Source organism: Diaporthe batatas, assembly GCF_019321695.1.
Source record: "Diaporthe batatas strain CRI 302-4 chromosome Unknown Contig00013, whole genome shotgun sequence".
Classification (NCBI taxonomy): Eukaryota; Fungi; Ascomycota; class Sordariomycetes; order Diaporthales; family Diaporthaceae; genus Diaporthe; species Diaporthe batatas.
Genome location: NW_025408560.1, coordinates 1,033,023 through 1,053,239, shown reverse-complemented (window position 1 = coordinate 1,053,239; position 20,217 = coordinate 1,033,023). Strand labels below are relative to the sequence as shown.

General features: G+C 51.9%; 8 protein-coding genes across 8 annotated transcripts; 4 read left to right on the top strand and 4 right to left on the bottom strand.

The window, feature by feature from the left end:
* Positions 1 to 570: 570 nt before the first annotated feature.
* Positions 571 to 1,782, top strand: KVR01_010647 (uncharacterized protein). The gene has a single exon (XM_044790981.1). The coding sequence runs from the start codon at positions 773 to 775 to the stop codon at positions 1,538 to 1,540; it is 768 nt and encodes a 255-aa protein (XP_044640806.1). The 5' UTR covers positions 571 to 772; the 3' UTR covers positions 1,541 to 1,782.
* A 458-nt stretch (positions 1,783 to 2,240) lies between these two features.
* KVR01_010500 (uncharacterized protein) lies at positions 2,241 to 3,902 on the top strand. Its single transcript, XM_044790131.1, has 4 exons — positions 2,241 to 2,624; positions 2,693 to 3,188; positions 3,253 to 3,561; positions 3,631 to 3,902. Exons 1-4 carry the CDS (start codon positions 2,330 to 2,332, stop codon positions 3,788 to 3,790), a joined length of 1,260 nt encoding a protein of 419 aa, XP_044640659.1. The 5' UTR covers positions 2,241 to 2,329; the 3' UTR covers positions 3,791 to 3,902.
* Positions 3,903 to 5,050: 1,148 nt separating this feature from the next.
* On the top strand, positions 5,051 to 6,827 carry KVR01_010682 (uncharacterized protein; the record flags this gene model as incomplete). Its single annotated transcript, XM_044784151.1, has 3 exons — positions 5,051 to 5,209; positions 5,295 to 5,676; positions 5,731 to 6,827. 3 exons carry the CDS (start codon positions 5,051 to 5,053, stop codon positions 6,825 to 6,827), a joined length of 1,638 nt encoding a protein of 545 aa, XP_044640841.1.
* A 1,298-nt stretch (positions 6,828 to 8,125) lies between these two features.
* Positions 8,126 to 9,179, top strand: KVR01_010506 (uncharacterized protein; the record flags this gene model as incomplete). The annotated part of the gene is made up of 3 exons (XM_044788578.1): positions 8,126 to 8,687; positions 8,746 to 8,781; positions 8,869 to 9,179. 3 exons carry the CDS (start codon positions 8,126 to 8,128, stop codon positions 9,177 to 9,179), a joined length of 909 nt encoding a protein of 302 aa, XP_044640665.1.
* A 666-nt stretch (positions 9,180 to 9,845) lies between these two features.
* KVR01_010485 (uncharacterized protein) lies at positions 9,846 to 11,205 on the bottom strand (the record flags this gene model as incomplete). Its single annotated transcript, XM_044783531.1, has 2 exons — positions 9,846 to 11,050; positions 11,145 to 11,205. 2 exons carry the CDS (start codon positions 11,203 to 11,205, stop codon positions 9,846 to 9,848), a joined length of 1,266 nt encoding a protein of 421 aa, XP_044640644.1.
* An 872-nt stretch (positions 11,206 to 12,077) lies between these two features.
* On the bottom strand, positions 12,078 to 13,311 carry KVR01_010490 (uncharacterized protein; the record flags this gene model as incomplete). Its single annotated transcript, XM_044782607.1, has 2 exons — positions 12,078 to 13,157; positions 13,222 to 13,311. 2 exons carry the CDS (start codon positions 13,309 to 13,311, stop codon positions 12,078 to 12,080), a joined length of 1,170 nt encoding a protein of 389 aa, XP_044640649.1.
* Positions 13,312 to 16,196: 2,885 nt separating this feature from the next.
* Positions 16,197 to 17,301, bottom strand: KVR01_010720 (uncharacterized protein; the record flags this gene model as incomplete). The annotated part of the gene is made up of 2 exons (XM_044787988.1): positions 16,197 to 16,631; positions 16,711 to 17,301. 2 exons carry the CDS (start codon positions 17,299 to 17,301, stop codon positions 16,197 to 16,199), a joined length of 1,026 nt encoding a protein of 341 aa, XP_044640879.1.
* A 763-nt stretch (positions 17,302 to 18,064) lies between these two features.
* On the bottom strand, positions 18,065 to 19,982 carry KVR01_010170 (uncharacterized protein; the record flags this gene model as incomplete). The annotated part of the gene is made up of 3 exons (XM_044785507.1): positions 19,846 to 19,982; positions 19,452 to 19,786; positions 18,065 to 19,385 (listed from the first exon to the last, which is right to left on the bottom strand). Exons 1-3 carry the CDS (start codon positions 19,909 to 19,911, stop codon positions 18,065 to 18,067), a joined length of 1,722 nt encoding a protein of 573 aa, XP_044640329.1. The 5' UTR covers positions 19,912 to 19,982.
* Between the last annotated feature and the right edge of the window lie 235 nt (positions 19,983 to 20,217).

Here is a 20,217-nt window from a genome sequence, read left to right as displayed (position 1 = left end):
GCTAACTTTTCTCTATTAATATACTTATTATATAACTACTTAAATCTATCTTTATTAGGTAAGCTAGTATAGTTTTTATTCTAAGTATATAACTAATAGAATAATAATACTATAATAATAAATTTATTTAAAAAAAGTCTTCCTATATAAATTCTATAAAAAGATTAAAACCTTTTTAAAAAGTTAAGTAGAATTTATTTACTATATTTTAAATAAATACTATATAAGGAAAGTAAAAGTCTAGATACTTAAAAATTAAATCTTCCTCCTTTAAATATACTACTTTATTATTAAAAATTTATTTACTTCTATATAATATATAAAAAATATAGTAGAAGAAAGAGCCCTATAAGGGAAGCTAATAACTCTATTATATATAGATAAGTTTAAGGGTATATATTAAATAATTATTAACTTTATACTTAAAGTACGAGCTAATGGTTAGTTTAAAAGTTGAGAAGACGACGAATAGATAAATAGTTAAATAAAAAATACAATGTGGTTGAAGCCTGCTCCCAGTCACATAATCCTGCTTTTGAGTCAATCATGTACTCCATAATTACATAATTAGCATCAGTCAGCTTCCCCGCGCAGAAAGGCGATTCGCCAAGCCTCCATTACGTATACTGCGGAATTGAGCTTGGTGGTTGGCCATCAGCGTTGCCTGAAAGTTGAAGACACTTCACGTTTCTCTTACTCCTACGTCACTACCACGAGACAATCAACCACAACACGCAGAACACGACAATCAACACCCCTAATCTTACGAAGCATGTCAACTCACGGCGGACAGATCGCAGATAACGCTGCGGGACTGAAAATCGAAGTAATCGACAGGGCCGAAGATCTGACTGGCGGATTTGAATGCGCAGCTAAGTGCTTTGGGGATCAAATCAACGATGCAGTGTGGACGGCTATGAACCCTGGCTGGAACACAGCCGAGGGCAAGGCGGCGGGAGCAGCTCGAGTGGTAGACCGATGGAAGTCCACAACTACGAACAAGGATGGAAAACCGAACACAGTGTTCTTGAAGGCAACACTGCCTGACCCGCAACAAGCAGATCGCCGCATACTTGTTGGCTTTGCCATCTGGGCGCAACTGTCGATGGTTGATGGATACGGCGATAAACCATCCACCGACCTCAGCATGAGCCTAGACCTGGAGGCGCTCTATCCCGGCAATGCAGAGGAACAGCGATTCTTGAGCCAGGCGTTCGCTTCCCTGCTCAAGAAGCGCGTGGAAACGGTCATCTCAAAGGAAGGCGCAAACCCCCCAGCAACTTTTGTACTGGATCTCTGCGCTGTTGACCCGGCCTTCCAGCGCAGAGGTATCGCGCTCAAGTTGGTGCAATGGGGTTTGGAAGAGGCCAAGATACGTGGATTGGAGGCGACAACGGAAGCTTCAGCCATGGGACGGCATGTCTATTCAAAACTGGGGTTCAAGCCCGTGTCAGATGTCGAGTATGTGATTGACGAGGATGTTATCAAGGGCCGCACCATGCCACCAAACCTGTTTATGCGCACGGGTGGAGTAGCATAAAACCATGATCAAGATACAACCGGGGCAAGCGAGGGCCTGGTGTCTTCGGTTCGCTACAGAAAGGAGAGGGGGGTAGGAAGGCACCGCCCAGGCGTGTATGACAGCGGAAGCACACGGAATAGAAGCGAAAAGAGAGAAGAAAAAAAAAAAGAAAAAGGGCGGGGGCGTTGTATATACATCCGGTTTTAGATGGCCTTTCCATGGCCCCAATTCCCGGTAATCACAAACAGCTTCAATGCAAAGCTTGGAAAGCTTCCTGCCTCGCTCTTGACGAAGACATCGTTACAGCGTCCAAGCAGTGGCATTCTGCCCCGACAACGATTCTGCCAATTCTCCAAACATCTGTAAACACACAGTAAATCTGAGTCAAAGACGGAAGTCAAATAGCATCGCTTTGCTCGTCTGAAGCGGTAATTATTTTGAGCCACCTACTAGTAAGCATTTGGTCCATTGTTGAGATGCCTTCAACTCAACGAAATCCATGCGTATGCAGATAGAGAACCAATTGTGCGGCATCTTTAAAGGTGTTGCGAGCCTATTCTTCAGAAAGAATATTACTGGCCTGGCACTGTTCTCGGTTGGGTGCCCGGGCGGTGTTCCCCTCACTGAGAAGACCTGGTCATCTGACATGGCGCGATTATAATCCACAATGACGAGCCACTCAGGCGAACTCACCCTCACAAAACCAAGTTTGCCATCACAAGAACCCCAACTCCTCAAACTCAACAGCTCAGACCATTCAGCACCTCTGGCCAAAGCGAAGCACTAGTGCTAGTAAAAGTTGCGGTCATGGCCTCGGCAGTTGTGCATCCGGTTGCCTCGGCATTTTCGACTCCGAAAGCCGTGGCGCCGCCGGGGCAGCCGGACATCTCGTACGCTCCGGACTACGGAAAGTACCAAGCCCGCGCCGCACGGAGGCTGCAAGCCGGAAACCTGCCCACATCCGTTCCGGACGGGTTTCCCGAAAGGCTAGAGGGCGATCTGGTTTGGGAGGGTGACACTCTAGCGGACACATACGACTGGACATATGTCCTCAGCGACAGCCAGCTGGCCGAGATTGACCAGGCTGTGAAGCACTTCAAATGTCAGTCAGGAGCTCGTCAGGCCAATCTGAGCCTCACACATGATGATGCTCTGCTAACGGTTCATCAGCGCTCGGACTTCCCATCTCGCATGTAGCTAAGGACACTTTTCCCCTTCCTCAGTTGCATTCGGAACTTCGGCGGCTCTCCCACGAGCTGCACTTTGGCCATGGTTTCTTCGTCCTCCGAGGATTAAGGGTCGATGAGCACACTCGAGAAGAGAACGTAATCATCTATACAGGCCTTTCAGCACACATTGCCCCTCAGCGCGGTCGACAGGATCAGTACAGCCCCTATGACGGCAGCCCGGCAGACGTCGTGCTCACACATATCAAGGATCTCAGTAACTTGCCCGAGATGAAGGGCAATATTGGCTCGCCGGCGTACACGACTGACAAACAAGTATTCCATACGGACTCGGGGGACATCGTGAGCCTATTCGCCCTCGAGACCGCGCTCGAGGGCGGTGCAAGCAAGCTGGCATCAACTTGGCGGGTGTACAATGAACTTGCAGCCAACCGCCCCGACTTGATACATACCCTCAGCCAACCATGGGATATGGAAGTGTAAGCAATTTCAATCTGGAACCATCCAGTTCATCCATGGTGCTACTAACACGGGTACACTCAGGTTTGAGAAGAACGCCAAGAAGAAGTACGCGGAGAGACCGTTGTTGTTCCACCATGCTGCAACTGAGAGCACGCCAGAGCGGGTATCTCTTCAGTACGGGAGGCGATATTTCGTAGGGTTTGGCCAGCTCCCACGAAACCCGGACATCCCACCTATCACTGAGGCACAGGCCGAAGCCCTTGATGCACTTCACTTCCTGGGAGAGAAATTCTGTGTCAATACCCACTTCGAAAAGGGCGACATCCAATATGTGAACAATGTCGCAATATTCCACGCCAGAGACGGTTTTGTCGATGGTGGGGAGAAGCGGTATGTCTACCTATCTTCTGAGCCTGGCTAAGTTTCCCTGGTGACACGAACCCTACTGACGTGTATCAGACGCCACCTTCTGCGCTTGTGGCTGAGGGATCCAGAGTATGCTTGGAAAACACCTGAGGTTATCGAGTGGAGGTGGAAACAACTTTACGAAGGTGTCAGCCCAGAGAAGGAGATCTTGCCGCTGGAGCCTTTCGTGCGCAATGCTGGCAAGGGGCGTTGAGGAACATGTGTACTCCGATTATGGTGCAACCTCTATGTGAAAATACTTTATCACATAAAAGCATGAGCCACACCAAATTAACAGACTGAGAATAAAAACCTCAAATTTTCAAGCCAGGGTTACAAAGCGGTGAATACATACACTGTCTGAAGCCATCTTACCTAGGTAAGCTCCCTAGGTATCCATTGATGGGTCCCAACCACTAATTGGTTGAATTAAACGAGGATGACATTGCACTGTTGCCTCTCGTTCTGCGAGGCTTGTTTGTTTGGGGAGAACAAAAAATAACACGAATGAAGCCACAACACGAAGAAGTAAACTTTAATTGGAAGAAAGTGGCCCCGTCTACTATTCCGAGAGAGTAAGTTCAGACCCAGGCAATTTTCAATGAGTGTCTCCAGTGCAGTGAACGGGGTCCTACCTCGGTATGTTAGGCGGTCAATGTCTTGGCAAGGCCTTCCAAACCATTGACCGATGTTTGAGAATAGCTGGTGAAGTTGTAACGAGATGAAATGGGGTTGGGGATCATGTGGGCAAAGGACGGATGTCAACCGAATTTGACAGCCAAGTTCGTTTGGTTAGAGATCGCCCCGGAAGTGCAAGAGCTGCAGTGAACGTGTGCTCGTGTGGTTTCTCGAAGGGAAGATATGTGGGCATTATCTCCACCAATGGCCCAGGGGTGTGCGTCGTTTCTGACCGCGCGAGCTCGAGATCCACTCTTGCACCCGGATTGAAAACTACCGACATGCGCATAGGGACTGCACTGTCCTAATTTGGTGGACCGTTCCGGCACTCGTGCGGACTTTGCAGCCGAAGTTATCAGGTCCTCTTGGTTGATGGTCCCCATTGTCCGCCGACCAAGCGCCAAGGTTTCCGTCAGCCAGGTGGCGGAGATAAGTACCCAGTTCAGGCCCTCGAACTGTTATGCTCCGTTCTTATTTGGCACCCCTTTCCCGGTAGCTTGGCCTTTAAGCTTCCCGTCTTGAGAGTTTATTGGATGGATACGAACTTGACAGAACCATACCTGCCATGTTCGTCAGGTCTCAGCTGTTGTTCAAAGGGGTGTCACCGCATTTAGAAGTTCATGGATTGCGATGCGAAATTGGTGATGGATCTTGTAGAAGCACTCCGGCCCGGGCGCGCCGGGCGACAACAACGAATATAAGTCGCTGCTCCTGGTCCATGTAGCCATCTGCTTGAAGTCACGAGGCTCTTGAAGCACTGTCTACTGTGTAGCACGCCGCCTAGACAAGCCTCAAGATGCTCCTCTTCGCCCTGTGCTGGTCCCTCTTTGCCTCCGCCGCCTTCGCGGCTTTTGGCTACACCGACCAAGGAACTTATTGGACCATCGATTCCGGATCGAATCTTGTCATCCAGGTCAGCAAGACCAATGGCGACATCACCTCCATGAAATACAAGGTCAGTGAGACCACGCGCCGGTCCTCAAAGGCCCGGCCCGTCTTAGCATTCGAGTCGTGATCTAATCGACGCATGATATATGCAGGGTGTCGAATACAACGGCTATGATGGAAAGAACACCCATGTCGAGTCTGGACTTGGGGCCAGCACGGTCACTATTCAGCAGTTCACCGACCCTGCCTACATCATCAAGGTCTCAGTCACGTACGGAACGTTGAAGCACTACCTGTTCGTCAGATACAAGAACGACAATGTCTACATTTTCACGAACAAAGCCGATGCCTCTGTCACTGTCCATCGATACATCGTTCGCATGAAGGGAGGAAGTTTCTCCTATAGTAAAAGTGACACGGATTACTATCCAGATGGCTCATCGTTTATCGAGGCTTCGGACGTCTCGGGTCTAAGCGATGGAACCACTTGGTCTAAGCACTACAACGGAGGCCTATACGGCCGTGTCAAGGACTGTACGTGGATGCCACCTCCACGAAATGTCTAGACTCTCTACTAACAATTCTCAGTTGATTACGTTGGAGTGTCCAAGTCTGGCGTGGGCGTTTATATGATCCGGTCGAACCACGAGAAGGCATCGGGCGGCCCTTTCTTTCGCTCCCTCCAGCGCCGTGCCGACTCTGGTGGCGAGGACCTCTACGACATCTATTATTACAACATGGGGCACACTGATCCTGAGCGATTTGGCCTGCAAGGCCCTTCCGTCCTGTCATTTACCGACGGCTCGGGCCCCAACACCGCTCTCTTCGCCCGAAACGCTGACTGGGGTTGGTTCGATAACTTGGGCATCGACGGCTGGGTCCCTGCTTCAGGCCGCGGCTCTGTGGCCGGAGTGGGGTTGTCCAACATGAAATCTGGCCGCGCATATACAGTAGGCCTGTCGAACGCGAACGCCCAATATTGGGCTCTGGCGGCCGCGTCTGGTGGTGCTTGGCAGATCACTAAGGCCCTTCCCGGAACATACACCCTGACAGTGTACAAGGATGAGCTGGAGGTCTACACCGGAAGCGCAACCATCACTGCCGGAGGAAAGGCCGCTCTGAATACCATTACGCTCGTTGATCCAAGCGACCGGGCAACAATCTGGCGCATCGGTGACTGGGACGGGACACCAGGCGGCTTTTTGAACTTCGAGACAACTCCCTGGAAGCCGACCTACATGCACCCGTCCGACAGCCGCATCGCATCATGGGACGTCGGCAACTTCATCGTCGGCACCACGCCGGCATCGAGTTTCCCGTCTTACATCTGGCAGGACGTAAACAATGGCCATGTGATATACTTCCGCTTGAATGCCGAGCAGCTTACTCAAGCACACACAGTTCGGATCGGGATCACGGAGGCGTACATAGGCGGCCGTCCTCAGATCACGGTAAACAGCTGGATGAGCAAGATACCGGCGGCCACTACGCAGGCGTCAACGAGGTCCCTTACGGTTGGAACATACCGTGGGAACAACGCTGTCCTGGAGTACACTGTGCCTGCATCTGCATGGCTGACATCTACCAGCGACTGGCAGGCTCTGACGATCAATGTCGTGACGGGTAGTACGGGGACCAAGTACCTCAGTGGTGGGATTTCTATAGATTGTGTTGAGTTGTTATAGGATAGAAACAGCGTGCAGAGGTGATGTGTTTTCAGTCGTCTCCTATTATAATCAATATCATGTCATGCGGTGGATCAAGAAGGATGCAGCATGTCTTTTCCATGGCCAAGGGAGTTTGGTGAAGCCTCCAGGCGCATATACGCTTTACTTTCACCACGCAAAAAGTCTTTATCTCAACTGATAGGGCCGCTAATCATGATCATGTGGCAAGAATGTGTTCACTAGTCTAGAGCTACCTGAATCCCAGCCGTCGGTGAGGTCGCGTCTGTCCACCACGTGTGGGCAGTTGAAATCGCTGCAGACCTGGGCATATAGCTAGCATCACTTTTAAAAATTATAGTATATGTTACAGGTGTCTGACTAGTCGTCCTCGTGTGCTGTAATAATAGCCCTACTATCCGCACTGTAGGGTCAAAAAATGGTTGCGAAGGTTGTACAATCTCTGTGATGCCAGACCTCTAGTGAGCGGCGCCGTCGGGAGCGATGCCTTCCAGTCTGTCTGTGCGGCACAAGACCCGAGGCGGAGCCACGTGCCCACGTACCGTATCCTCTTTCCACTGTCATTAGCACTATTCTTTTTTTTAAACACTGGGTATTGAGCGTTTACCACTGTATGAAGGCGCCACATACATTTTATATGTATGGCCATTAAAAACGGAAGCACTCTCAGACCTCCTGTGTAAACTTCACAGGCACCAAACATAGACGCAGCTCCCCTTGAGTCCTGCCGTGTCATTAAACTACCTACCTACTTGAGCGACACATTATATTAAGTTGGCTACATTTTCATGAATCCCCCGGGATCCCTTCTAATCGATTCCTTAGCCTATTTGAGATTTGTCTTTCGTGCCTTTGTGCTAGTGTATAATACCAGCAGACTTAGCCGCTAAATGTGGACGGCGTGCCACTAGGGGTGCATTTTCAGCAATAATCATTTCCAGCAAAAATGAAATGGAAGTCCCAAAACTTTTTAATGGAGGTACACAGAAGCATTTATCTACCTGCCAAAACCAACTTTCCCGGTTGTTCTTCTGCTGCCAAATGTCAAGCAAAACTCCTTGCTTCAAGCGGACTCAGATGCAAAGTCGCCACAACGAGAATCATAAAACCCCCTGGGCCGAAAATTCAGAGTCGCAAATATGGTGAGTGACATTTACAATATCTCTTGCCTTGCCGAATGCAATTTTTTCTGACAGCAATTCCAGGCCGAACAACCGCCCACACAGACACCCCACAGGACCGTGTGGATTGATCCCCGCGGCAATCTCACACTCGTCGTAGGCCCGGGAAATGTCAAAATGATGGTTGACGCCAATGCGTTACGACGCGTCTCGAAAATTTTCGGCGTAATGCTATTTGGGTCCTACCTGGAAGCGAAACAGACAGCAGACTGGGCTGTCGAGCTTCCCGAGGACGACCCAGAAGCCCTCGAAGTCGTTTTCAACGCCGCCCATGGGAATATCGGAAGGCTTCCGCTCGAATTAGAACTTGACTCACTTTTCCAGTTGGCTGTAACAGCAGATAAGTATCTCATGGTGGATGTGTTGCGTGGACCAATATCATCCCGCTGGACGTGTCTCAGTCATCCCGGAGGCCTGTGGAATCTTGACATGGGCAGGACAAGCTACCAGGATCTTCAGAGACTCTGTGTCATAACCTATTTCGGCTCAAAGGAGCAACTCAAGCACATCCTCGTCGGTTTAATATACAAGGCCGATACCGATCCAGAAGGCAGACTCATATTCACAACTATGAGCAATGGGGACGAGGATGATAACCCTGAAAAGGGCTTTGAAGGTGACTCTGAGCAACAGATCAGAGAATGGAAAGAATTCGTCCCGTTGCCGCAGATTATCATTGGTGAGTCGTTCAAATTTAGTGGAAATCAGGTGGTGACGCTGACAAACGGCTACTACAGATTTCGTGCGCGTCAACAGACAAAGGGAGGTCACAGGTCTGCTCCACCGTCTGAATAAAGTTGCCGAATCTTACATATCCGACACTACTGCTATGATGACAACACTTAAAAATCGTTCGACAGCACTTGGAATCATGGTACGGTGTCTTGTTAAAGAGGGTGTATGGTCTGCAGCTGGCACGAACGCTGAGACCTGTAGCATGTCCGTCGCGAATCTTGACCGCGTCACAGAGGAGCTCCGAGCAACTATCAACACCCAAGTTTTCAATTACAGGTATTCGACAACGGCAACATATCCCATCGAACTCCCTGCACCACTCGGCGACACATGGCGGCAGCGCCTGGAGAACAATCTGGAAGGTTTAGATGTCATGGTGGCTCGACTTTCCACAGAACTAGGTGCAAGATGCAAGAATGGATATCTTAGGATATGACCAAACGTGGGTATCAGCTGCCCGTGGAATGCACGTGTTCCTGGTTCGATATTGTTCAACAAGTTGTCCTGCATGGCTTAGCACTGTTTCTCAATGGGTCTTCGCCATGTTTTGGAGTGTTTCAAACGTCTTTTGGTCTGAGATTAGGTGGTAGGATAAAGGCTTGTGGCTATTCCAGGGAGTTGGGGGCGGGGGGGCTTTTGGTATGTGGGGGAAATATCGATCTTTATTCATATACGCCATCCAACCAGAACTAGAATGTTCCCACTCAAGTTATGCTCCGGTGACAATGTTTGTGTGTGAGCGCCGGAAAACATTCGGCCTCCGTCTTTCGAGAATCAGTATCCTACATCTGGCTTCAGTAGCTTGAGAGTTTGAGGTATCGATACTCGCATATTGAGGCCAAAGCCACTAATTCTGCCCGAGCTTTGCCCGTGCAGTCGTTTCTTCTTCTAGAGCTGATCTATGTGTATTGTCTGCACAGAGCGCATTGGATATCCCTTGTGGGAGGCTCCCGTCTAAATGCTAACTAAGAAGGCGATATAGGGGACCTCCCTCCGTAGCCTGTAACCACTGACCTAGCTTTTCCCAACTTCGAGTTCCACCCATTCCAGCAAAATCTTAAGAAGTGGCCTCCGGCACAAGGCCTGCCCGCGGTGCGCTGAGCTAGGAAAGACCCCTCCAGAGGAAGCTGAGGGTGTACACAGGTATAACCTGAGGTAACTTGATGTCGAGGTTCTGCACTAGGGGATGGTCTTCCTTAAGCCTCCCCGTGTCGTCCATGATCTCATTCGCCCGGCGCACGCTCCTTTCGTCCGTTTCTTGGTCCGTTTCTTGGCCCGTTTCTTGGTCCGTGTCTTCGTCCATGTCTTGGTTCATGTATTCGACTGACGTGTGTTTGTGAATGATACTGTCGACAGTTCGGAGAAGGAAATATGCCTCCGGGGAGACAAGGCGCTGCTCATATGACTGATCTTCCACATTCCATGCCATGTACTTTCTCTTCTCTCTCTTATTTTCACCTGCCCTCGTGCTGTCCAAAGCTGTCTCCAACCAGCTTTCGAAGCTGTAGTCGCCGTCGATAATAGGGCATGTCTCACTCCGACGCCACTCGTTCCACAACTTGAGGTATTTGGTCAAAGCAACAGTGTCGTCAAGGCGAATGACTCTGCCACGCTCTCCAGGCCGTGGAGAGATATCCAGTCCCATGTTCGTGTCGTAATCTTGGTCCTTCAGGATGAAAGAGAATGACCTGATGCTGAGGAGGACCTCTGTGTGGCGCTTTAAACAGGTCCGGTAAACGTACTCGAGGTCTCTCGGATGCCAGCCAAATCGGTCGCCCTGAAGCACAAGGTGCGTGGTGGCAGACCTTTCGATCCCGGTGAAGTCGATTAAGTCATTCTGCCTGTGTTCTGTCAGCGGACAGAGCCACCACATGTCAAGCACCAAGGTGTCGAGCTTGCTACTGAACCAAGTCCGCACGCACACCTCAGCCTTGTTTGGAACGTCATAATTTATGCCCGGGTTCACCACAGGGTGGCCCCTCCAGCAACGGCCGTCGTAGTGCGTGCCCCTCCAGCAATGGCCGTCGTGGTGCTCCCTCCATGCCGTGACCATAGACCCAAACTCTTTCGCAACGAGGCGCGCTTCGCGGCACGCACGCCCCATGGGCGGATAAGGCACGCAATCTGTGGGCCTGAGGACCGTTGACATGAAGACGGTTCGGGGAAGGGCGAACACCCACACGTTCCTGCGAAGCTCCCAGGGTAGTTGCAAGAAATAATGAAAAGCGGTGGCAGGAACGGACTGGTCGGCGCGTTTGTACGGTGGCATCGGGACCAGCTGGGTGTCGCCGCAGACTTTGTCGCCATCTGAACCTTGCTCAGTCAGTACTTGCTGGGCTGGGCTTCAAGCTGCACAGTTGCATCAAAGTCTGATGAGATGGGGGTGTGGGATGGCACTTACCATGGTGATCAGTGGAGCCGCCTGACTGTTTGCCGCCATCCATCTTGCCTTCGTCGGCCATGACTTTCGAGACGAGAGCGCCCGAAGTCGATCTCAGGGTTCCTTCGCAGTGGGACAGGTTGCTACTGGGAAAGGGCACACCCAACAACGGAATTGAAGAATCAGACCTGTATGGGCTGAAATGAATGATAAGGGCACTGCCTGTAGGTTTCCCTCGTGGTGGCGGAATCTGGGGTGACTGAAATAGAGCCTGGGGTCAACTGGTGGAGACGGTGGAATGGCGGGTAAAAGGCTTGTGCGCGATCCCCAGGTAGGCGTGGTGGTTGGTGTGTCTTGTTTCGTGTCGCTGTGAGAACATTGAAGTTGCCTCAAGCTGCCCAGCTAGGTAGGTAAGAAGAGTTCTTCCCTTGGTTGGAAGTCGATGTCGAGCAGTTTGTTGTGGAGTTGTTTGGTGCCGTTCCAAGGTTGTCACCGCCTGGCCAAGGGGAAGGCGGAGCCCACGTCTAAACTTGAAGGTTTCGGCCTTTGCTCATTCATACCAGTTGACCTGGCACGACCCAGTTACTGAAACTACGTAGATGGACAGCCTCTGAATCGGGCGTGTCGTGAAGTCACTACACACGGCCATAGGGGGTCTAATACAGAAGCCTGGTTCATTGATGTAACTGCTCAAGTGCGGGAAACAGGTAAACCTTCCGCAGTGAATCTTTTCAATCATCATGTATCCTTCTGGACTCCAGTTGTCAACAATGCTACCAATTTCATAATTCCCACAAGTCTGCTCTGTCGTGATACCTTGAGTACCGATTCTCGACACTGGGGCTTCCAATGTACCCTGTTATCCAGTCATCCAGCCATCCAGGATGATACACATGCATGTGATTGCGTACGCTTCCGCCATCTTGCGGCACTGCAGGCCTGCTTTCCCGCAGTCTACATGTCCAAGTCCATCTCCTCGTCATCCGAGTCATAGTCCATCTCCTCGTCATCCAAGTCGTAGTCCATCTCAGAATCCTTGGCCGAGCGAGCCAAGATCTCGTCGTAGTACGAGGCAGGCTTCGACTGCTTATTCTCCCAATACCACTTCACATGGGTATCCCGATCCATGTCGTCGGACCATTTAGTGCCCATGGTCGGCGCGACATCGTGAGCGGCGTCGCCGGTGTTGGTGGGCGCCATCACAGCCTCTTTCGCATTGGTCTTGTTTGCGCCGTCCAGAATATCGGGCGCGCGGGGTCGGATGGTGAGCGGGGTGTTGCCGAAGTCCTCCGCAAAGCTAGGACAAACGTCACCGTCGGTGGCAAAGGGCTTCTCGACCTTGACGCGCTTGGCCCTGTGGGCCTCATTGTCAGTGGCCTCATAATCGTTGTCGGTGGGCTCGTAACCGGCCTCAGAGGCATCAGTGTCGTCGCTGTCGTTGAAACACTCGGTCATGCCTGTGTAAGAAGCCATGAGGAGGGTGGCTTCATCAGAGTATTGGTCCTCCTTGAGAGCAGAAGCTCCGCCGCTCATCATAGATGCGACCTCAATCACACGGTTGAATCCGTCGATCGCTTTAGCCGCCTCGCAATCGCGGGCATGGAACATCTTACGCTGATTCTCCAGATCGTCATCAATGTCCTGGAGCTTCTTGCCCTGCTTGTTCAGATCATTCGCGCGGGCCTGTAAAATCTCATCTTGCTTCTCCAGACAATTCTCGCGGGCCTGGAGCATCTTAGCGGCGAAGCGAGAAACAGTATTGTCAGAAGCAGTCTCGAGAAAGGTGCCCATCTTGGGGAGGCGCCAGAAAGCCGCAAGGTCCTGTCCGTGGTAGCCAGCACTGCGCACGATATTCGCAGCATTGGAGAAAAGCTGCGCAATGCCGAGATCGAAGGCAGCCCTGGTGGCATTCGTTCCCTCCTTCTTGTGCTTGCGGTCGAACTTGATCATGATCTTGGTCGACATCATCGGGGGAAGGATGCGAAGCTCGTTGTTGGTCTTGCCGTCGGATTTGTCGTCCTCATCCTCGGACGGCTTTAGAGTGTTAAAAAATATGATTTCAGTTCCTGGTTTCCAGATTGAACACGAGTTTGATTACCTTCCAGAAGCTGTAGTGCATGCCGTTCTTCGGGAGCATCTTGAACATGTGCTTGTTGTGGCTCTTCAGAGCCGTTCCTGGTTTGACCATCTTTTCTGAATGAGCTGGCTCTGCATGGTCAGAAGATTGATTGGTTTGTAGTGGCAGATGGTAGATCAGGATACTGGTACAATGAAAAATGGGAGGTTGAAGGATGAGAAGTTGGGGGATGAGAGGTTGGGGGATGAGAGGTTGCAGGATGGAAGACTGACCTTGTTTTCATGCGAAGATAGGAGATGGTAAGATGGGCGACAGTAAGATGGGAGGTGGCAGATGTGAGAGATGAGGTGTGTTGACGTTACGGAGCGGGTAAGGTAAAAGCTTGGAAAGGCGGGTCCAATGTTGTTGACGGAAAACCCAAGTTTACAGATAAAACGCTTGAAATCATGGACTCACAAAAGCACAGTCCCTTGGAGGTAACCCACAGGGCGCTGTCCAAGAATTCAGTGGAGGGTACCTAGGTACCTAGGTGGGCAATCCTGGGTGTGTTTGCGCTGCGCAAGGTTACTGCACAAGGGATCACCTTTTATGATGATTACTCGGGAGATAATTGTCTGTTACTGGCAATGAAAACGCGTCTATGCCCAGCAGGGATCGCTTCAGATGTTGTGGTATGTTTTCTGACGCGTAGTGCTGGGGTGACATCTGGAGGCTGGTGTCAACACGTGGACACCCCCGTTTCCCCCACCCTCGACTCGACTTGACTCCCCTTGATAAGTTCATCTCAACAAGATCTGATCAGCAAGTGCACTTGGCCTAGTGGTTTAATTCTCAGTTAAATTACGAAGGTCTGGGTTCAACTCCCAAGCACAGCTACGGAGCCACTCCAAAATTGTAGGACCGTCCGCGAGGACATCTTTGTGCCTACACCTGGTTGCTTTGTACTTCTGGAGTGGCGCTATCTACTAACATCTAGGTCATTCAAGTGGTTGGAGGTCGGTGCATATTTTTTTTGCGTCTTTCCTGCCCACTTTCCCATCCTCTTCCTCAAACAAGGGAAGGAAGGTTCAATCTTTTGCTTGATCTGCAGCACCAGACTCCCTTGACACATTGCTCCACCTCACGTACATCAATGACAGCTGATCGTACATAAAGGCTTTTCACAATCTCTCGCAACTCTGCGTGAAACTTGTACCCCCTCCGCCTCAAGGAAACGCTCTCGTATTGGGGTTTACCTGGCCGTTGGTCACTGACGCAGCCACAACCAGATTGAAGATCTTACCAGCTGCCATTGACATCAGCGTATGACAGCATGTGGGCATATCCTCGAGCGATTCTTTTCTGTAGCCATGGCGATTTGTTTCATCCGGCCTCTCTGTCCACAACTGAACAGCCAGGCAATTAAGCTTGTGGAGTGATGACACCTCAAATTAGGGAATCCATCAGCCTCATCTTTACCAGTCTGACGGAAGTACAGCTCGCACTGCATGTGAGACCTGCCGGCCAATTTGGAAAGGAAGGGCTCATCAACAACAAATTCGGCAGCTGCGCCTGTATCAAGTGCATGGATCTATGGCACGGGTATCTCTCAAGAAGTCTGCTGCGACCTGCTTCATCGGAGGCCGCCGCTGGGCGTGGCTTGCCTCGCCTGTCACCCGCGATAGAGGCCAAGGAGTACCGCCAGCCGCTGAAAAAGCTTTGCGCCTCTGTCGACGCACTTCAAACCAAGGTCCACGAGTACTCAACGTGTTATAGGAAGGGGCAGGGGGCATGCTCTCTGCCTCAGCTCGTCGGACGCAAGGCCGTGGAGGATCTCGTCAATCGAGGCCTGCAGGCTCCACCCAGCGCCACGTGAAGGCAGGCGCAGGGGCACCCACCTCCTTATGATTGCTCTAGGACGGTATGTAAATCGAAATTCTAGAGTAGAAGAATGCATCGAGGCCCAGCCTGCTATTCGTAGCTTCGCTTCTAGATTTGGGGCATCCATGGATGGCTTCCTTGTCGAGGCATGACGTCGGTCGGGTTAGGGTTCTGTGTAAGTGACTAGGACCGGGGCCTTCTGAGCTTGGCACGCCCAGTGCCCCACAGCGGAGTGCTTGTAGCTTACTTCCCTCGGCAATCCAGCACGCACAGACCCGTGTGTTTTGCCGCGGCCCCCCCCCCCCCAGTCCGTAGCCACGCCCTGGGCCCCTGATTGCAAGACTCCCTTCCATTCCATTTCCTTAGAGCATTTTCCCTTATGAAGTCACCTAGTAGGATCCTTTCCTAGGGAGTTCCTCCACAGTGCGCTATCTCAGAGGGAATGATCCTTTGGGAGGTGTGCATTACAGGTAGTCCCCTAAGGGTTTGTCCCTATGAGGTTGTGCTGTTGCGGCAAGGCGCACAGCCTCCCCTTGCCTAATGGAGTACCTAAGTACCTAGCTTGGTATGAGGCCAGGCCCCTGGGAGGATTGCGCATGTGAGAACTGTCCAGGTGGCCCGCCGAGAGGGCGTTACTCACTGAGGGGGCGGTTCCCCAGGCATTGCTTCCCAGGTAAGGTTCAACTGTAGGTGCCTGACGGCCTCTCCTGGGGTTGGACGATGCTATTTTCCACGTCTGCAACTCGAAGGCCAGCGACATCGACCATGAATTGGTGCCTACTGCTGCGAAATCTAAAGCAATAACCCGATGCCTTCTCGCATGCCGGACTTCATTCAGCCTGTTCGGCGGGGAGCTACCACAAAATACTTGAGGGGTGGAAACGCGGGCTTGTTTGGGCCAAATTGATTTCCGAATGCAGACAATGATGCGAGAGAGTTCTACGCACAGCCTGATGTAGCATACCTGACTACCTATGCAGGTACGGTGATAACATTAGAAGTACAGCCCTGGGAGTTATGCTTCCATCGAATGCCGCCTGGATTCCTTGCATCTGAGACCTCGGCTACGTCGAATCTGCTGGCTCCAACTCGGTGGCCACAATGCGATCAGTGGCCGCAACGGCGCGAGGCCCTGTCTAGGAGTGATTACCACTCCCATTTGCCTTTCCGCCGAGCTCAGACTCCGCCTCCTTCGCCGTGTTGGCAGCAGCAGCCTCCTTCGCCGCCTTGGCAGCAACATATGCCTCCTTGATCAGCCTCGCCAGCTCCGCCAGCTGCCGGATGTGGGCCTCGGTCTGCTTCACCGCCCTCTCGAGGTTGTAGCCGAAGTTGGCCATTCTCATCTGCTTTCCGCGGAAGTCGTCGATCTTGTTGATATGAGCATTGACGACCGCAATCATGGCCATGATGTTGTGGGGGCCTCTGTGGTGGAAGAAAGGGCTGCTGAATTGGCCGATGAGGTTCTCGACGGACAGGGTGCAGCTGTCGCAGGCTTTGTAGACGTCGAGCTGTAACTTCAGGTCTGCGGGGCGCTGGCGCCGGTCGTTGAGGAAGACCTGCTGTTGTCTGACCTGCCATCGCGTTCAATTGTTAGCACTCCCAATCAGACCCGTTGGGGCGAGACGGCGGTGGAGGCTGGGTGCGACACACCTGGTTCAAAGTCTTCGTGATATTATCGTACATTGAAGAGAAACAGCGCTCGCGTTGCCACGCATCTGGGGTCCAGATCTTAATTCGATGTGGAGGGGTATTCTGGCGCTCGAGGGCAGGTCGAGTAGGAGGGGCAAAAGCTCGCGCAGGGTCGTCGGGCTGGCCAGACGCGTCCAACACGTCGGGCTTGACAGGCACCTCGGTCTTGTTGGGCTTGCTGGGCTTGCTGGGCTTGCTGGGCTCGTCTGGCAAGTCGGTCATGGATTGATCGCATGGGCTGGAAGCCTGTCTCTCGGTCTTGTCAACTTCCATCTTGTCAGGCTTGTCATTGTCAGCCTTGCTTCCGCCGGTGTCCGCCATGGTGTCGCCGAGCATTCTGGGGGACGGCGCGTGCGAGCCTGTTGTCGTGTTGGACGTTGTTGGCGATATGCTGGAGCGGGCTGAGTAGTACTTCTCCAATCGCATGGATTTCTGGTCGGCTTGACGAGGTGGTGGTAGCCTTTGGCCAGAGGTCGGTGTTGTTGCGGCCTGGGGCTTGCGGCGACGCCAAAAACCACCTGGCCGCTCGTGGCGGGACTGCGCCTGCCCCATGAGTACCGTTTGGCTGGCCGGGCGCTCTTTTCCCAATAGCCTAGCCCCACCAGCGTGAACAAAACGGTTGAAGAAACGTTGATGGACACGTTTCAACCACCTGAACCCGCAATCCACTGGATGGGATGGTCGAGAAGCCCCTTGGATCAGGTCGGTTATGTCGGTGCAGAATGTAGTTTGGGTAGGTATGGCTAATGAAATGAACCGCCAGGCTTTGGGTTCTTCCAGCGCTTGATCCGGTCCAGGCAAAAGCAATGGAATGTTCCGGACTTCACTTGCCGTCAAGCGGGCTCCACGATAGTGACAGTCAGTGGTCGCTTGCCCTGGTAGCACATGCAGGGGACACTTCCACATTAGCCACAGTCCAGCCGTTCACTGTGATGCTCCCAGCATATAAGCACATCTGGAGAAGACAGTGACCTGGAACTAACCCATCACGAAGACGGCTCATGTTCTGTACTAGTAGTGCTCCAGGGGCGTGTGTTTGATATCCCTCCCCTACATCACCTAATCACCCTGTTGTGCCGGCATTGCCATCAATGATAGAAGTTAGGGACAAACAAAGATGCATGAAAGGGGTCTTAGGACTTCGGAGAAGCTGTATCCTTCCTTTCAGCTGCTTTCTCAGCCTGTCTCTCATTGTCACTATGATTTGTTTCAGAGAGAATGCTGGCCCACTCCACCATTTCTCTTGCATGAAACTGAGGCATCTTTCTTGCCAAGAATCATATCTATCAGCGGGCACTAGTTTCCAACAAGTAGGCTATACCTTCTCCAGCCAATAGCTCAAATACATTTGACCCTCATAGGGTTGCAATTTCTGCTCCTCCGGCTCTTCATATGTACTCAGTACCAGTTTCATAGCCTCGCTGTCCTTCCGATTTATCCCAAATGGTTGTACAGAGTCTGTATAGTTCAGGGCTATAACTGCCACCTTCTCACCGTATCTCTTGCGGTAGATGAATGTCTCATTGTTGTCAGGCTCGAGTAGCTCGAACGAGCCGTAGATGAGAACGTCTCGGTGCTCTTTCCGAAGCGCCAGTGCCTTTTTGTAAAAGCTCAGGACACTGTTAGCGTCGCCTCTCTGCTTTTCAACGTTGACCTCCGGGCAACAGTCATGGGCGCGCATCCAGGGCGTCGCAGCTGGCATTGTGAAGCCGCCATGCGGCGTTGCATCCCACTGCATCGGCAGCCGAGCATGGTCGCGGGCCATTATTTGCAGGCCCTTCATAATTCGATCCTTTCTTGTTGGGTCGGCTCCTGAATCAGACAGTCTCACGGCTTCTGCGTAGTGGCCCGCCGCTTCCACGTCTTTGTACTCGTCGATCGGCCACTCCCTCGGCGCATTGATCATCCCTATTTCTTGGCCTTGGTAAAGGAACAGTGTGCCAGTTTGGCCAATGAGACTCAACGCCAACATCTTTGCAGATTTCTCACGCCACTCGGGGCTGTCATTTCCAAACCGGGAGATGCTGCGGCCGTTGTCGTGGTTTTCGTTGAACACGGTCGTCCACCCATCCGTGTTCTCGATAAACGTCTGCCATTTCTCGACAATCCTTTTCATTTCTGAAAGTCTCCAGGGTTCGTAGTCATATTTCCCATCAAACCCATTTCCCTGGCCGAGATGGGTGAAGTCGAATTGGAAAACCATGCTGAGCTCCCGCGCCGCGGTCGAGACATACTCCAGAACACCTTCCGGGTCCGGGGTAAGGGAAAGCTCCCCGACCGTCACGAGCGGCCCATGATCGAAGGTCTGATACTTATCCAGCACCTCCCGCTTCATCTCCTTGCAAAACTCGTGGATCCTCGGGCCATTGCACCAGAACTGCGGCGCTGCTTGGAAGTAATTGTTTGGGTCTGTGATGGGCGCATCCACAAAGGGAAGAACTTTGCTGTACTTGTTCACAGTATCGACCCTGAAACCGTCTATGCCTTTGTCTAGCCAGAATCGCATAGCGCTCTGATAAATAGCTTTGCGGCACTCTTCGTTGTCCCAGTTAAGGTCCGGCTGTTCTGGTGCGTAGAGATGAAGATAGTACTCTTGGGTATGCTCGTCCCAAGTCCAAGTGCCGCCAGCGAAATAGCTTCGATAATTTGTCGGCGGCAGTCTGTTGCCTTTTTCATCATAACGAGCCGGCCTCCAGAAGTACCAGTCTCTTTTTGGGTTGTCTTTCGACGATCTCGATTCCTTGAACCATGCATGCTCAACCGAGGTATGATTGACCACGAGGTCTAGAATGAGCTTCATGTTCCGTTCGTGGCAGCCTTTTACCAACTTCTCGACATCTTCGACAGTGCCATAGGGCGCATAGACTGCTTCGTAATCAGAAATGTCATATCCCATGTCTACCTGTGGGCTCTCGAACATTGGCGATAGCCAGACGACGTCGACTCCAAGCTCCTCCAGGTAGTCCAGCTTGGATATCAGACCGTGAATATCTCCCCAACCGTCCCCATTAGAGTCCTTGAAGCTGGCCGGGTAGACCTAGCAGACCATGTCAGCGGTCGGTTGCGCATATCCTCGCGTCGAGGGGAATCGCTCACTTGATAGATGCATGCATCTTTCCACCATACGCGCTCATGCGCCGTGATGCCAACTTCATGCGACATGATCGCCAGACGAAAAATAACGTGCTGGGGGATCTCTTCGACAGGCCCCGGCGAGTGCTTTGAGAGGACGGATTCCCTGCCGTGCTTCCAAGGTGAAAGCTGATGACCTTTCAAAGTTTGTATTTTCTTGACTAACACATTTGGTGGGCTGTCCTTGGTCGGCGGGTAGCGAATGTTCGGAGCGCCGACCACGGACAGTCAAGCAGGACGAGGGTCGTGTGGAGACCGCCAAACCCCTCTCGTAATGCAGGCAAAGAGCTGGGCTCGGCATGCTAATAAGTCTGACAGCTGGCGGAGCATTCTGCC